Source organism: Eretmochelys imbricata, chromosome 11 (assembly GCF_965152235.1).
Source record: "Eretmochelys imbricata isolate rEreImb1 chromosome 11, rEreImb1.hap1, whole genome shotgun sequence".
Lineage (NCBI taxonomy): Eukaryota > Metazoa > Chordata > Testudines > Cheloniidae > Eretmochelys > Eretmochelys imbricata.
The window spans coordinates 2,109,380-2,126,700 of record NC_135582.1 but is presented as its reverse complement, the minus strand read 5'-3'; the positions used below and the strand labels follow the sequence as shown (position 1 = coordinate 2,126,700).

At 63.7% G+C, this 17,321-nt stretch overlaps 1 protein-coding gene across 1 annotated transcript in view; it reads left to right on the top strand.

Moving 5' to 3' along the window:
• The window catches only part of WNT6 (Wnt family member 6), a 29,995-nt gene extending 14,537 nt beyond the window's left edge, over window positions 1-15,458 (top strand). The window contains exons 2-4 of the mRNA XM_077830002.1: window positions 2,206-2,426; window positions 12,742-13,043; window positions 14,997-15,458. Coding sequence (XP_077686128.1) covers window positions 2,206-2,426; window positions 12,742-13,043; window positions 14,997-15,458 — 985 coding nt within the window. The remainder of the gene's footprint in view (window positions 1-2,205; window positions 2,427-12,741; window positions 13,044-14,996) is intronic.
• Window positions 15,459-17,321: the final 1,863 nt, after the last annotated feature.

Sequence of the window (17,321 nt, the reverse complement as noted above, 5' to 3'; positions counted from 1 at the left end):
AAGAATGTGCGGCACGCTGCAGCCCGCCCCGGGCACTGCCCACCCGGGGCCCGGGCTGAGACGCCGTGGAATCAAGGGCTGGGCTCAGCCGGGCCCCGCTCTGCAGGGGGGTACAAGTGCCTGCCCCCAGCACCTTGTTGTAATAGCACCTCGGTGCCCATGCTGTGCAGCCACCCGACGAGACACAGCCCCCGCCTCGAAGAGCTCGGGAGCTAAATAAACCGGGCAGGCAAAGAGTTGGAGGGGAAACTGAGGCACAGAGAGGGGACAGGGCTTGCCACAAGCAGAGCTGGGACTAGAACCCACTTTTCCTGATGCTCAGCCTGGTACATTAGCCATTGAGCCAGGCTGCCTGTAGCGTGCCCTGCTCGCTGCATTGCCCTGGCGAAGGGCCTGGCTGGCATTGTGTCTGAGCGCACGGCCCTGTAGAGCTCTGCCAAGAGGGGCAGGGCCAGACGTGGATCTCAGCAATGCTGGTGTCAACCCAGGGCACGGCTATGAACGAGTATTGATCCGTGATCCACTCACAGGCCAGGCCCCCAGCGTGCCAGGTGCTGTCTGAACCCAGAACAAGGAGAACACTGCACTGCAGTTACTCCGGAGTTACACCCCACTCAGTGAGAACAGGATCAGGCCCTCGCAGGCTGCTTTCCCTCTTTGGATCGTGGGGGAAATCGAGGCAGAGTCATTCCTGGTGTAACGCAGTGTGACCTGGGGGGATTGACACCAGGTCTGGATTTGGACCCGTGTCTGGTGGGCCAGGAGAGCCCGAAACCACCAGGGTGTCCTGATAACGCGGGGCTGGACAGTATTTTCGTGTGTACAGAATACACCAGCCACACAACGGTCCCTCTCCCCTGCTCAACCCCCCATCCCTCTTCCCCCCAGACTGACCCGTAGCAGAGGGGGAGCCCTCGCTCGCGGGGTTGCCACGGCAGTGCAATAGTCGCTGATATTTCTACAGTATCTATCACTCCTCCCGGCATCTACTCGACCCACTAACACCACAGCAACTGCTTACACTCACCTCACCCACCAAGGAAAGGCAGCCACCTCTGGGGTGGATTCCGGCAGCTGATCAGCTGTGCAGGGACAGTACACAGGAGCATAGGGCAGGAGAATTCAGCAGCTGGTTGACCTCACAGGCACAGGGGCAGATTAGAAATAAGCGAGTGATTTTCTCTCTCTTACCACGGGGCTCTGCCGTCAGCCCGGTGCCCCCTAGCACCATGCTGGGGCACTGGGGTCAGCATGAGCAGGAGAGGAGAGCGCCCCCTACTGAGTCACCCCCTGCACTCTCTGGAGCCGCCCCCCGCCCCTAGTTCTGGCACTGGTGTGAGCTGCATGGAGGCAGCGCCCTCCTTTGCCTCCTGCGTCTCTCGGGGCTCATTCCGGAGCTGAGCTGGGCTCGTGGAGCCAGGGGCTGGTCGCTTGGCCAAAGGCTTGCAAGTCCTGCCAGCAGCCTTTGGCACAGCAGGCTGGGAGGGGCTGCCGAGGGACCTGGCAGGGCCAGGCTCCCACCCCCTGTCCAGCAGCTCCCCCATCGCATCGAGGGGCAGCTGCTCCCAGGCTGTGAGAGTTGCCCCCGGCGGGGCCCTGGAGACGCCATCCCATCCCGCCACCGTGCTCGGCACCTGGGTGGCAGGCTCCCTGGAGAGACCTGGAGGACCTCAGCTCCACCTTGCCCTCTCCCCAGTGCCCGGCTTCCCCAGAGAGCCCAGCGCCTGGAGGGGAGCAGCTGCTGCGACCAGCCCAGGCTGCCCCAAGGGAAAGACGGGAGCTCGCTGATGTGCCGTCCCCAGCCATCACCACCCCTGCCTCAGTCGAGGGGGCTCAGAGGCTCAGGGTCCGTCTGGGCTCTTGGCTGCCCGTGGGTACCCACTGATGCCGGGGAGAGGAGGCGGCTCTCCTCGCGGTCCCATGAGGCCCCGGCCGTGCGCTGTGGGAGAAGAGAGCACGGGTGGGCTCGGGGACAGGGTTCCCGCACAGAGAGCCCCATGGCAAGGGGCAGAGAGACAGTGCAGACAGGCGGCGGGGCCCGTGGGTGACACAGGACGAGGCAAGAGCGGACGCCCTGGGAAGGGCCTCGGTGGGGAGGGCAGGCCGCGGGGGCATCAGGCTGAGGAGGGCTGCGTACAGGGCCTGCACCAGCCCCGGTCCCCAGCTGCTACAGCGCCGGCTTCCTCCGCTCTCTCCCTTCTCCAGGGCAGTGGGCAGCCCCCTGGTCATGGACCCCAACAGCATCTGCCGGAAGACCAAGCGCCTGGCGGGGAAGCAGGCCGAGCTGTGCCAGACGGAGCCCGACCTCGTGCAGGAGGTGGCCAAGGGCGCCAGGCTGGGGGTGCGGGAATGCCAGCACCAGTTCCGCTTCCGCCGCTGGAACTGCACCAGCCACAGCAAGAACTTCGGCAAGATCCTGCAGCAGGGTAAGGCTGGCGGGGCCAAGGCGACCCCTGGGGCCAGGCTCCCCCCCGGAACCCCCAGGACAGCTGGAAACTCCCCCCACCCCGTGCTGTTGCGGGAGGGGCTGGCCGGCGCCTAGAGACAGGGGGGCTGGGGAGTCGGAGCGGGGGCTCCAGTCTAAGGGAAAAGGGAGGGGGCCAAGCCCCACGGCGGAGGGAGAAGTGGGTCCCCACCTGTCTGGAGGCTATCAGAGGGGGCTGTGTGCGTGGGGCACAGATCAGCCTGTGCGTCAGTGTCCGAGTCAGGATCAGAGGGGGCTGTGTGCGTGGCTGTCACGGGGTCCCCGGGCGATGCTCTGGAGCTGCTCCCCAGGAAGCCAGGCAGGGCTCTGGGGCAGTCTCCTCTCTGGGAGCAGCCTGTCTGCAGGACACACAGCTCACCCGGCTCCCCCCTTCCTGGGTCTGACCTCGGAGCATTCAGCCTCCTCTGCCTCTCCGTGCGCTTCCCACAGCCAGTCCGCCCAGGCGGGGTCCTGGGGGGGCCAGAGGGTCCTGCCCCCCAACTCCGCAGTCAGACGGGACTCTCAGCCAGCCAGTAAAACAGAAGGTTTATTAGACGACAGGAACATGGTCTAGCACACAGCTTGTAGCTGCAGAGAACAGGACCCCTCAGCTGGGTCCATTTTGGGGGGCAGTGAGCCAGACAACCACATCTGCCCTTCACTCCATGTCCCCAGCGAGCCCCAAACTGAAACTCCCTCCAGCCCCTCCTCCTCTGGGCTTTGTCCCTTTCCCCGGGCCAGGAGGTCACTTGATTCCTTTGTTCTCCAACCCTTTAGCTCTCACCTTGCAGGGGGGAAGGGCCCAGGCCATCAGTTGCCAGGAAACAGGGTGTTGGCCATTCTCTGTGTCCAGACCCCTGCACACACTTGCCCTCTAGGGCTCTGCAATGATCATACACCCTTACCCCACCACCCAGACCCTCAAGAACTGCATAGGGGAAACTGAGGCATCCCCACACTATTCAGAGGAAACATTAAGAACAGTCCCACTTCATCACATCTCTCCCCCCTTCGAGATTGAACTGAGCGGGGTCACTTTAGCTGGTGACCTGGGGAAGTTCGAAGCCACCAGCGTTCCCATGGAGGCCCCAGCATCTCTCCCGTTCCTTGATAGGAGTTACACCAGGCCCTTCCAGTTTCACGCCCTCCCTTAGGTCGGGAGTGGTCAATAGCATTTGCAGGCCGCATGTGGGAAGGTTTATGTGGCCCATGCCCTTTGGCCACCCCAAAACCTTAGGGGCTCAAACTGGGATTGGGTCTTCTCCCCAACAAGCTGGCCAAACACAGCCACTTGGTTAGAGGACTGTTTAACTTTCTTAACAGCTTTCACTTCATCTGAGACCCTCTCAAAGCTATCCACACTGGATCTTTCAACAGGAAAGTCAGTGGATCCATTCACAACAGAAAATTTCTGGCTGTTAGGAACTGAAACTTTCTTGATTAAATCACTTTCACACCCTTCAGTTGCAGTAAACTGCTTGCAAAGACTCCATGAGGATTCCTTTCCCCCTAGGGCTTTTCTATGCAACAATTCACCCCTCACAGAAATTCTGCTCTTACCCTCTTTCCCTAGGACTTGCTCTAGAGGAACACTTTCCTGAGCAACGACAGACTCTTTCTGGGTCTCCCTTACATCCAGAATTACCTCTGGCCCATCCGGCGGATTCCTACACAATCCCCTTTCAGGCAAACTTACAGACTTCCTAGATAAAAGGTCAGAAGCATTCTCCTTCCCTTCGCCACACACAAGTTCAGGAATCTTTTCCTTCTTGCTACAGGTTTCCACACCCTCAGTAGGTAACACAATCACATCACCTTCATGCTCTCCTTGTGCCCTGGCTAGGATCTCACCCTGATTAGACAGAGTTGCTCCACCCTTTCCCAGCCACACACTAGCAACAGGCAAAATACAAGCACCAGAATTGTCGGGTCTCTGGGATTTTACATAGACACTGACTGGATGCAACCTAGTTACAGGGCCATTCTCCCGAGCAGACCCAAACTTAGGACCCTTCCCTTCCTGGGCTTTAGCTGAATCCAGAGCCAACTCTGAGACAACTGCACGACCCTCAACCATCACAGGCTGCAAGGCCCCTTCTGTCTGCTCCACAGACCAAGAAGAGCCGGACACACTTTCTCCTTTACCAGACACCCAGCTTGGGATCTCTTTCCCCTGGTCCCAGCACACAAGGCTGGTCACAGACAACTGCTTGGAGATCAGGGTAGCTCCCTCCATAGGCAAGTCAATACCCCAGACACACACAGACACGTTTCCTTCACTGTCCCAATTCTCCACCCAGCTAACAGGTAAGGTCCAGGGACACTCATCTTCCACTCTCCTCGCCTTCCCACCCTGCTGACTAGACACAGCCATCAGCGCACAAGGCTGCCTAGGCTCATCCAAACTTTCCTTACCAAGCACCTTGCCACTCCCAACAGATCCCCTGCCCTGCCTGTGTCTCCCCCCACTCAGCTGGGGTCTTATCTCCCCCCTTGCTCAGCGCTGCCCTGGCTGTCCCAGTGGGGGTAGGCAGCGAGCTCGCTGCTTTCCTCACTGCATCAGAGCCAGCCTGAGCCCCCTGAGCCCCTTCTCCAGTGTGCAAGGGGGCAGGGAGCATCTCTCTGTCCCACCCACCCCAGGGGGCTGGTTACAGGCAGGCAGGTAGCCTGAGCCTAGCTGCTCCTCCCTGCTGCCAGCCAGGTCATCTGCATTTTCACTGACCGTTTCCCTCTCCACCGATTGGTTCCCTGGATTCAAATTCAAACCCTTGGCAGTTACAGGAGCAGGGCCTGGATCCTGTCCCAAAGAGACACAGTCACCCCCCAACAGGGTCTCGCAGCTGGTGTCCTGGAGAACCACAACGACCAGCCAGCCCGACCCCTCCTGGGTCTGCACAGAGATCTGGGCCATAGGCAGGGTGAGGGGTTTCGTCTCTGGGACCCTCACCCAGCTCACACAGCCCCTCGGCATCTGAGGCTGCACCACCCAGGGCCTGACAACAGTTTTCTCTGTCCCAGGATCTCGCCACCCCAGAAATGTCTCCCCATTGACCATCACCTTCCGCTCCCACTGGGGGTCCGAGGGGCCTGGCCCCAGGAAACTCCACACAGACATATAGGTTGGGGTCAGGAGTGGGAGCCTGTCCACCTCCCCACCCATCTGGCTGACGGAGTCTATGGCCTTGGGACCCAGCAAGGGAGCAAGACACCGGGGCTTTTCCGCAGGGTCCCCCTGGTTCAAATCGCCAGCCTGCTCAAAGGCAGTGAGGTGGGCATCCACATCCCCCCCCCCCTTAACCAGGGGCAGCAATTTAGTCTTGAGGTTCCCTGCGGAACTGCCCCCCCGGGGTCTATCCCCACTCACCCCGGGGAGGTCCCCTAGGCCTCTCCGCCCCACCACCGCCAGTTCATGCTGCTGCTGCTTCTGCAGCTCTTTGTCGGGCTCTCGCTGTCTCTCACAGTCCTCTTGTTCTCTCGGACTCAGCTCCAATCCCGTCCATCTCCGATCCCCGGATGGGGAACCCGATCGTGAAGACCCTCGTCTGGTCGGGGACAGGAGTCTTGGGGATGCCTGGCTACCACTCCAGCTGCTCCCAGATCCTGCTATAGCCCCATTTGGGGTCAGGAATCTGTCCCTGAGAGCAGTCATCCTCCTCCAGCTGCACGATGAACTGTGCTTTGGTGAACTTTCCAATGTGCAACCCTCTCTTCCTGCACAGGGTTACAATGTCCTTCTTCAGGAGATGGTGACAGGCCATCACTCCACTCTTCCCAAGCTGTTGTGGACTCACAGGCCTGTGTGCTCTCAGCTCCCCACGGTTTCCAGGGAGAACCCCTAGTGTGCCAGCCCTTCTCGAGGTCACCGCCTCTTTGCCAGGGTCGAGCTGCAGACTCCTCCGCCCCTGGGACCGCTCGCTGCAATCCCCAGGGGAACCCTGTTACTGCAAAAGTCCTTCTCTCTGGTCACACACTTCCAGGGGTTAACCGCCCCCTGAAACCGTCTCTCTCTGAATCTTCAGCACGCCTGGTCCCCGTCAATCCCCCTTCGTTTTACTGCTCCCCAGTCACTTACTGCGGGAAGCGCCGTCCACGGGGTGCAGTAGATCCCACCTCTGCCACCAGTTGTCACGGAGTCCATGGGCGATGCTCTGGGACTGCTCCCCATGAAGCCAGGCAGGACTCTGGGGCAGTCTCCTCTCTGGGAGCAGCCTGTCTGCAGGACACACAGCTCACCCGGCTTCCACCTTCCTGGGTCTGACCTCGGAGCATTCAGCCTCCTCTGCCCCTCCGTGCGCTTCCCACAGCGAGTCCACCCAGGCGGGGTCCTGGGGAAGCCAGAGGGTCCTACACCCCAACTTCGCAGTCAGACGTGACTCTCAGCCAGCCAGTAAAACAGAGGTTTATTAGACGAGAGGAACATGGTCTAACACAGAGCTTGCAGGTGCAGAGAACAGGACCCCTCAGCTGGGTCCATTTTGCGGGGCAGTGAGCCAGACAACCACGTCTGCCCTTCACTCCATGTCCCAGACAGCCCCAAACTGAAACTCCCTCCAGCCCCTTCTCCTCTGGGCTTTGTCCCTTTCCCGGGCCAGGAGGGCACCCGATTCCTTTGTTCTCCAACCCTTTAGCTCTCACCTTGCAGGGGGGAAGGGCCCAGGCCATCAGTTGCCAGGAAACAGGTGTCGGCCATTCTCTGTGTCCAGACCCCTGCACACACCTGCCCTCTAGGGCTCTGCAGGGATCATACACCCTTACCCCACCACCCAGACACTCAAGAACTGTATAGGGGAAACTGAGGCACCCCCACACTATTCAGAGGAAACATTAAGTAAACTTCGTCACAGTGGGGCACAGATCAGCCTGTGCGGCAGTGTCGGGGAACCCCAGCAGGGTCCTGCCCTCAGGCCAGGGCCAATCCCGGCTCCTCGCCCAAGGAGGGATCCCCCAGGTAAGGGAGGCTGGCTGGTTTGGAGCAATACGGACCCTAGCCTGGCCTCCCAGGCTGCGCCCCACCACCTCCTCTCTCTCGGTCAGGGCAGCACCTGCTCAGCTAGGCAGTGTCTCTGCACAGATGATCAGCTGCCAGAATCCACCCCAGAGGTGGTTGCCTTTCCTTGGTGGGTGAGGTGGGCGTAAGCAGTTGCTGCAGTGTTTCTACCCCCTCCAGCGGATGGGTGCTAAAGCTGCTGCCCCCAGGAGGACAGCTAGGCCCCTGCCTCCTGCTTGAAGCCCTGCCAGAGCCAGGAAGAAGCTGCAGAAGCCCGTCCCCCCAGCACTGCCCCCCCCCCGGCCAGCCGAGGGGTGATTAACCGACCTCCCTGTGCCCGCTCCCCTGGGTGAGAGCCAGGCCACGGCGCAGGCCCCCGGGGGCGCCGGTTAGTGCTCCACGGTGCAGCAGGGCCGAAGGTTTACTGCCGGGACATGTCTCCCCGTGTTGTAATGAGCCAATTACCCATGCTCCCAGCCACCGTGGGGCTTAATAATGCTCAAGAATGCCTCCACGTCTGGCAGTGATTTACTGCGCCCCGAGGTGGCATGCCCCCCCCCACGCCACTCCCTGCATGCGCCTGCGTGGAGGGCACCGGGGGCGGGGGAGGCTTGCAAATAGCTTGCACGCAGCCTGCGGGAGAGGGGCACGGGGGTAGAGAGGGCTGGCAGGGGGCCAGGGGGATCTGCCATGAGGAGGGGGCACTGGGATGGGCAGCAGGGGTTAGGGATGTAGTTTCGCTCCTGCCCTTGGCTGGTGCCTGGCCCAGCTGCAGCCAAGTCGGTCCCCCCACCCCCCACCCCCAGCCTGCAGAGCCCCGGTGTCATGTAGGCAGCTGCACGGGCGGTGTGCCGCCGATGGCCGGACCTGGGGGGCGCTTGCCCCCTGCCACGCTGGGCTGCCCTGGCCCTGTGGGGCCTGGCTGTTCCTGGCCCTGTGTCGGGCCTGTCCGAGCACATGTGGGACCCCCACCCCCGGCCACCCTAGGGGACATCAAACCCCCCAACCTGTGCCCAGCTGGGGTGGGGGGGCCACAAGGGAATTTAGTGCCCCCTGGCTGCAGCTCAGCTGTCGCCCAAGCTGGCCCTACTGCCAGGAACCAGCAGAGCTGCAGGTGCATGTCCAGCCACTGCCCTCTACTGGTGGGACTCAGTGCTTCCACTGTGTGTCATAAGCCCTGTAGTGCTACGAGCTAATGGAGCGCTGGACCAGGCAGGGCGGCGTTTCCTGCTGTCTCTGAGAATGCCCCGTGGGCCCTGGGGGCAGCACAGTGACACCCTGGGCAACAGTGGAGACGCCATGTCCCAGCATGCAGTGCGGCTGGGCTGCCTGGATCAGCATGGAGCATTGCATGCTGGGAACTGTCACTTCCGAGGGCCGCAGCAGCACCTCTGGGCTACCCCAGCTAGCAAACCGCGGGAGCACCCGGGCCTGTGCATGCCACTGCCGGGTGTGCCCAATGAGACGCCCCCCTTCCCTCGGGGCTCCAGCTGCTGCAAAGGGGCTGGGGCATCCTGCATGCGTCTGGGGCGGCTCCCTGCTCTGGAGACATTTATCCCAGCAGGGCCAGTGCCCAGATTTCTCAGGCGATGCCCATTCCCACCCGCCCTGAGGCCAGTAAGTTCTCAGAGGGAGGCGTGCGCTGTCCCAGGGAACAGCAAAGACCCATCCCCACAAGCGTCAGGGCACTAAATGTGCCAGTGACCCCACTTCGTAAGGCCAGGCCGGCTCTGGTTCTGAGGGCTCCCCCTCGGCGGGACTGCAGGGACCCCCGTGATGAATGCAGCACCCACGCTTGCCTTTGCTCCATGCACATGTACCGTGCTGGTCAGCCGCTGCGTCCACCACACGGCCTCACCCGGCCACAGCCCCGAGCCAGCAGCCCTCCCCTCCCACAGGCTCTTGTAGGAAGCAGTGAGGGGCAGCAGCTTGTGCTGTGACCCCCACTCCAGCCCTGTGGGGGCCGTGGATCTGCCTTAGGACAGGGAAGAGAAGGAGGAACCCACCCTGCCCTCCTGCCCCTGCCATGATCTCCCAAGGGGAGAGGTGGGAGCCCTGTCCCACACACCAGCTTTCCCACCGGGAATGACGTGGGGTTCTCCCGTTGGTAGGACCATGGACCTGCAGCTCTGGGGGCTGCGGTGGCGCCGGGGAACGACCGAGCTCAGAAGGATGAGAAATGCCAGCTCAGGACTCCTGGATGGGGCCCCGTGGGACCAGCATGGCTGAGCTCCCCCGCAACCCCTGCATCCAGCCCCGAGCAGGCAGCCGACTAGCGCCGAGCCGTTAGAGACACAGCCGGTGTTGCTGGAACGCCGTCAAGCGATGGAGAACCCAGCCCAGGCCGCCAGGGGGTCCAATGGGTAACTCCTGTCCCCGTTAAACATTTGCACCTTACGTCTACTCTGAGTCGCTCTAGCATAAAAACAACAGAGCGGCCAGACTGGGTCAGACCAAAGGTCCATCCAGGCCAGTCTCCTGTCTGCACACAGTGGCCAATGCCAGGTGCCCCAGAAGGAGCAAACCTAACAAGTAATGATCAAGTGATCTCTCTCCTGCCATCCATCTCCACCCTCTGACAAACAGAGGCTAGGGACATCATTCCTTACCCATCCTGGCTAATAGCCATGAATGGGCTTAACCTCCATGAATTTATCCAGTTCTCTTTTAAACCCTGTTATAGCCCTAGCCTTCACAACCTCCTCAGGCAAGGAGTTCCACAGGTTGACTGTGCGCTGAGTGAAGAAGAACTGCTTTTTATCTGTTTTAAGCCTGCTGCCCGTTAATTTCATTGGGTGGCCCCCAGTTCTTATATTATGGGAACAAGTAAATAATTTTCCTTATTCCCTTTCTCCACACCACTCATGAGTTTATAGACCTCTATCACATCCCCCCTTAGTCTCCTCTTTTCCAAGCTGAAAAGTCCTGGCCTCTTTAATCTCTCCTCCTATGGGACCCATTCCAAACCCCTTGATCATTTTAGTTGCCCTTCTCCAAACCTTTTTCAATGCCAGCATCAGCTGCTGGGTCTCGTTAGCCCTTCATCTGCTAGGTCAAAGCACCATCAGCTGTCAGAGATCGCCTTCCCGGGCAGGTCCTTCTGAACGCTGATCAGTCACCGCTCAGCCTTCCCTTGGATACCTCGCCAGGTGGAGCCGGCGCGGCTCTCGCTCTCGGGCAGGTTTTCCAGCCCTCGCCTGGGCGCCCTTTTCTGAGCCCTTTCCCATGAGGCGCCGTTCTGGACGTGGGGCCTCCAGGTGGGTCCTGGTCTGGCTGATGCCATGTGCCGAGGTGACGCCGGCTCCAGGACACGTTCCCTACATGCACGGCCGAAGCTCATGCTCGCCCTTCTGGACGCAGAGCACGCCGTGGGGAGCTCACCAGGATGCCTGGGTCCTGTGCAGAGTTGCTGCATTGAGGGGTCTGCCCCACGCCTGAGCTAGGTTCTGCGTTAGCAGGCACAGGACCGACCCTTTGGCCGTATGAGACGGCACAGCGGAGACCCAGGCGCGGAGCAGCAAGCGTAGACAGCTTGGTGTCTGGAAACCAGTGAGTGGGGACCCCCTGCTTTGAGAACAGTAGAGTCTGGGGGCTCTGATCCCCTTGGGCGACCGCTCCTGGGTGCTCTGTGCCCAGATGCCACGGTGACAGGCCCAGTGCAAATGCATCTGTGAGGCAGGTCAACTCCGTCGCCACATCCCCTCCCCTGGCTCCCCACGCCCCCAGCCTGTGCCCGTCACAGCGGTGCCCCTCCTAGCCCGCTCTCTTGTCTCCGAGCACGTCGTCTTTAGCCCAGGGCTGGTCTCTCCCTGGGCATCTGGGCATCGCCTGGTCCGATGGGGGTGGCTATCCTGAACGAGGACCCACGGGGCTAGTGCAGTGTCCCCCATGGCCAGGCCCCACAGCCCCGCCGGGGCCAGGAGTTGGGCTCCCACATGGGCTGCAGAGGGAGGGCTGGGGGCCCTGCCGAGCGCTGGATGGGCCCCAAACCCTGCGGTAAGTGCCGCAGTGCCAGAGCAGCAGCCGAGGGGGTGATGCTGCTCGAATCGTTCGCTGGGGCTGCCGGAGCAGGTCCGGGCAGGGGAAGGATGCTTGGAATTCGTGTCCCGGAGCAGAGATGGGGAGAACACGCTCATCAGAAATAATCCCGCAGGGCGGAGGCTGCTGCTCGGAGAGTGGGGGGGGTGTGAGCGCCCCAGCTTCGCCCCATGGGGAGGCACCGGGCAGGGCAGCCTGGCACGTGCCCCAGGAGGGGGTGGGCCCCAGTGGGGCCTCCCCAGCTCCGTCACCTCCCAGCCAGCCCCCAGTTGGACTCTCAGACTTTGCAGCTCTGGGGCAGGGGGGAGCTGAGGCCATCTGGGGCATTAGCTGCCGGGATCTCCTGGCGCCCCCTGCAGGCTCAGAGCCGTCACTGACACAATGCTGAGCTACTCGCATCTGCCCTCTACTGGCTGCAGTCAGCACCGCTCAGCTGAGGGTCAAAGTCCCTGTACTGCTTGTAACTAATGGGGAGTTGCCTTTAGCTCGAGGTGGGGACCCATGCTTTTGGGGGCTCAGGGAGTTGGGGTGGGAGGGCAAGAGAGGTGTTGATTCCGTGGTTGGGGTGCTGCACAGGGGGACAGCCTCTGGCGACTCTGATCTATGCCCCCCCCTCATTGGCTCCAGGAGGTGCCCCTGGGGTGGGGGATGGGGTTAACCCTCCTTGGAGGGACTGGGTGGGGGGTCTCCGGGACAGTGAAGGGAATCTGGCCAGGCTGGACAAGCTGCAGCATCCCCCCAGCTGCCATCCTGCCTCAAAGCATTAGTGCAACCTGCCTCGCAGCCCCAACCCCGAGCCCCTGTCCCCACCTGCCCCACAGAACCCCCCTGCCCCCGCCCCCGAGGTCCGAGAGTGACCAGTGAGCCCCTGTGCAGAGGGAGGCCTCATGGTGGGGGTGTTACATTTTCCAAGCCTCTTTCTCCCGGCAGAGCCTTTTGCAAACCAGACACAGGGACCCCCCCCACCCCCGGTGACAGGAGACCAACAGCCACCTCTGGGGCAGCACAGGGTGCCCGCTACACAGCCCACGGCAGCCTGGGGCAGGAAGGGGAGATGCCAGGGCAGGGGGGAGGGTTAGAGTGGCATTGCCCGAGCTGGGAGGGGTGGTCACGACCCAGCCCCTGGCAAAATCCCCCCCAGGGGTACCCGCCAGCCAGTGACCCTGCAGCACAGCGCCCCCTCGCGTTGCTTGCCGGCAGGTTGCCTCCACCGCCCCGGGGGCAACCGGCTAATGCTGCTTCCCCCCCCCAGATATCCGGGAGACGGCCTTCGTCTACGCCATCACCGCGGCCGGCGTGAGCCACGCCGTCACCCAGGCCTGCAGCATGGGCGAGCTGCTGCAGTGCAGCTGCGAGGGGACGCGGAGCCGGGCTCCCCCGCTGCCCACGGCCGGCCCGGGCCCCGAGGGCTCCACCTGGGAGTGGGGTGGCTGCGGGGACGACGTGGAGTTCGGCTACGAGAAGTCCCGGCAGTTCATGGACGCCAAGCGGAAGAAGGGCAAGAGCGACATCCGCACCCTCATCGACCTGCACAACAATGAGGCCGGGCGCCTGGTAAGCCCACTGCCAGGCCGGGCCGGCCCCCCTACCCCGTCCTCCCCACCCGACGAACAGGGCACCTGCCAACCACACTTCTCCTGCCCTGCCACTGCCAGGCCAGCCCCCTTACCCCATCCTCCTCATCCCTGCCCCACCCGCTGGGCAGGGCACCTGCCAACCACACCCCCTGCCCTGCCACCGCCAGGCCAGCCCCCCTACCCCGTCCTCCCCACCCGACAGGCAGGGCACCTGCCAACCACACTCCCCCCTGCCCTGCCACTGCCAGGCCAGCCCCCTTACCCCATCCTCCTCATCCCTGCCCCACCCGCTGGGCAGGGCACCTGCCAACCACACTCCCTGCCCTGCCACCGCCAGGCCAGCCCCCCTACCCCGTCCTCCCCACCCGACAGGCAGGGCACCTGCCAACCACACTCCCCCCTGCCCTGCCACTGCCAGGCCAGCCCCCCTACCCCGTCGTCCCCACCCGACGGGCAGGGCACCTGCCAACCACACTCCCCCCTGCCCTGCCACCGCCAGGCCGGCCCCCCTACCCCGTCCTCCCCACCTCCGCCCCACCTGATGGGCAGGGCACCTGCCAACCAAACCCCCTGCCCTGCCACCGCCAGGCCAGCCCCCCTACCCCGTCCTCCTCATCCCCGCCCCACCCGACAGGCAGGGCACCTGCCAACCACACTCCCCCTTGCCCTGCCACCGCCAGGCCGGCCCCCCTACCCCGTCCTCCCCACCCCGCCCCATGCAATGAGCAGGGCACCTGTTAACCACACTCCCCCCCTTCTCTGCCATAGCCCAGCCATGCTGCCCACCAAGTACCATCCCCCCGCCCTGCTACACTGCCCATGAAGTTCCACCCACCCACCCTGCCACGGTGCTGCCCAGCCACACTGTCCACTGCATACCAGCTCCTGCCACGGCCCGGCCACGCTGCTCACTGAGTACCAATCCCTGCCCTGCCATGATCCTGCCCAGCCATGCTGCCCACCAGGTACCACCCTCCCCTGCCACAGCCCTGCCTGGCCACGCTGCCCACTGAGTACCAGCTCCCCCCCTGGCCCTGCCATGGCCTGGCCATGCTGCCCACCAAGTACCATTCCCCTGCCCTGCCATGCTGCCCACTGAGTGCCAACCCCCGCCCTGCCATGGCGCTGCCCGGCCACGCTGCCCACTGAGTATCAACCCCCCCCAGCCCTCCCATAGCCTGGCCATGCTGCCCACCAAGTACCATTCCCCTGCCCTGCCACGGCGCTGCCTGGCCACGCTGCCCACTGAGTGCCAACCCGATGGCCCTCCAGTACTGCACTGTCCAGGCACAGCCGCACGCTGCCCTCCAAGCATGCACCATGTACCACACCTAGGTGCTCCTTTGCTTGACACCCACCAGCACACACCCACCTTCCCCCCCCAACAATTCCCTCCCCCATGACCCTTCCCCACCCCCCCCCCGGCAGGGTGCCTGCCCGGCCCTGGAAAGCCTGACACCCACCCCAGTTCTAAACCCCCCTGCCTCAAATCTGCTCCGGCCCTTGCTGCAGAACCAAGTTTTATTCTTCCCAATTCAGGCTCACCTAGTGACCTCAGTCCCACTCTCCTGCCTGGGCACTGCCCGTGCCCAGCCCCTGCCAAGCTCTCCCTGGCCTGGTGCCCATCCCCAGCCGCGCCCCGGGCCGGCTCTGGTGGGCACTGGTCCAGTCTCTGCTGGCAGGTGGCTGGTGAGGTTGGGTCCAGCTACCCTTATGGCCCCCCCCGGACACTCCTGTCCCCCCGCGCTGTCCAGCACCCGGTACACCCCCCTCCTTTGGGGGGGCTGGCGTCCCAGTGGGGTTTGATGAGAGGCTCTGGGCAGAGGCAGGAGCGGGGGGCAGGGCGGGGGCCAGGGGGCCAGGCAGGGGACCCCAGTGCGGGGCGGGGGGGCCGGGGCCGGCCCCCGCTGAGCGGCCCTGTCTCCCCCAGGCTGTGCGGAGCTACACGCGGACGGAGTGCAAATGCCACGGCCTGTCCGGCTCCTGCACCTTGCACACCTGCTGGAAGAAGATGCCGCACTTCCGCGAGGTGGGCGACCGCCTGCTGCAGCGCTTCAACGGGGCCTGCCAGGTGATGGGCGCCAACGACGGGAAGACGCTGCTGCCCGTGGGCCGCAGCCTCAAGCCCCCCGACCGCCAGGACCTCGTCTACTCGGCCGACTCGCCCGACTTCTGCGCCGCCAACCGCAAGACGGGCTCGCCGGGCACGCGGGGCCGGGTGTGCAACGGCTCGGCCCCGGGCGTGAGCGGCTGCGACCTGCTGTGCTGCGGGCGTGGGCATCGGGCCGAGACGGTGGTGCTGGAGGAGAGCTGCCTCTGCCGCTTCCGCTGGTGCTGCGTGGTGCAATGCCGCAAATGCCGCGTGCACCAGGAGCTCAGCCTGTGCCTCTGAGCCGGCCCCGGGCTGCCCGGCCGCGGGCGCTGGGGCAGGGTCTCCGTCCAGCCCCCGGGGAGGGGCTGGGCCGCGCCCCCCTGCCGGCCAGGGGCCCCGAGGCCTGGGGGCCGGGCTGCGCCGGGGGGCGACGCACACAGACTCAGCGGGGATGCGGCCGGACTCCCTCACCGGCGAACCCGCATCAGGCCAGGGTGGCGCCCGGGCTGCCCCCTCCCGGCCGCCTCCTCGGGCCCCGGCCGCCACCGGGCCAGGGGCTCCGTGGGCACGGGGGTGACACTAATAAAGATATTTCAACAGAGTCCTGCCCCCTTTCCTGGAGCAGGGCTGCGGAGGGGACGCCAGCTTTGGCCACACCCCAGAAGGGGATGCTGGCTGGGGGGCAGCCAGCCGCGGCCGTGCCCCAGAGGGGACCTTCTCCAGGGGCACCCACACATCGCCACACCCCGCAAGGGAGATTCGTTCGGGGCCCAGCCGGTTCATGAACTGAACGTACCCTTGGTCCAGCCCACGTCTGCCCCGGCTCCTGGGCGCGGCTCCCCCCGAACCACTCACTCAAGCTGATTAGTCCCGGGGGCTCTGTCCCCCCTGCGGCCATGCTGAGCCCCAAGCCACAGGCCCCCCAGGACTGTCTGAAGATGGCTGCAGGGCCGGTCAATGGGCCGTTCCGTGCTGGGGATGGTCAATGGCCTGTTGCGGCCTGTGTTGGGGGCGAAGGGAGAAGCCCCCAGCATCTTGCCATGCAGTGCTCGCCCGGGGGCTGGCCTGATCCCCACGCGTGCCCTGAAGCAAGAGGAGCAGGGCCGGGTTTGAAGCAGGTGCTCACCCTGGGTGCCAACTTCTGGGGGTGCCCCCCCCCATGGTCTGATTGGCAGCTGGTTTTGCTCTGCTGATTGGCTGGCTGTTTTGCTGGAGGAACGGTTGGCTTGGCCGCTTCGGGGGGCCCCCTGGAAAAGTTTTCTGCCCTGGGGGTGTTCTTGAGGAGGACGGGCAGTGCGGGTCAGGCTTCTCCCTGGTAATGTCACTGCAGAGGCTGCTCTTGGCCATAGAAACACCTGACCCTTCGCTGAGTTCTGCGCTTCAATAATGTATCCAGTAGCCGTGAGTTCCGCAGGCTAATTAAACAGCCGCAGAAAGACGTTTCCGTCCAGCAGGGGCGGCTAGTCAGGGTGCAGTCTCTTAGGGGGGCGCTGCAGGGCTGCCCCCTGCTGGCCACGCACGGCTCCGCTAGGTTCTTCGCACCACACCCGCCCCCTGCCGGCGAGGGAAGCGCTGCTTTGGGGATCGCAAAGCCCCCTGGTGAATGGTTAACGCTGCCCCGAGAGGGCTGGCGCGGCAGCCACTAGACCTGCCGGCCCTGGCTCTACAGCCCATCAGGGAGGCACGGACAGCGCCCGCCTCTGTGTCTGCCCAGCGCTGCTGCCTGGACCGAGGTGGGAAAGGGAAAGCCAGGGAAGCCTGGCGTGAAAACCTGGTATTGTGCGTGTGTGTGCACGCTCGTGTGTGAGAGCGCCACTGTGTGAGTGTGCGCACACGCTTGTGCACTTGTGTACGCCAGCATGTGCGCGTGTGTACGCATGTGTGCTCACGATTGTGTGTTCCTGCGTGTGCGCGTGTGTACGCATGTGTGCTCATGATTGTGTGTTCCTGCGTGTGCGCGTGTGCGCGTGTGTACGCATGTGTGCTCACGATTGTGTGTTCCTGCGTGTGCGCGTGTGCGCGTGTGTATGCATGTGTGCTCACGATTGTGTGTTCCTGCGTGTGCGCGTGTGTACGCATGTGTGCTCACGATTGTGTGTTCCTGCGTGTGCGCGTGTGCGCGTGTGTATGCATGTGTGCTCACGATTGTGTGTTCCTGCGTGT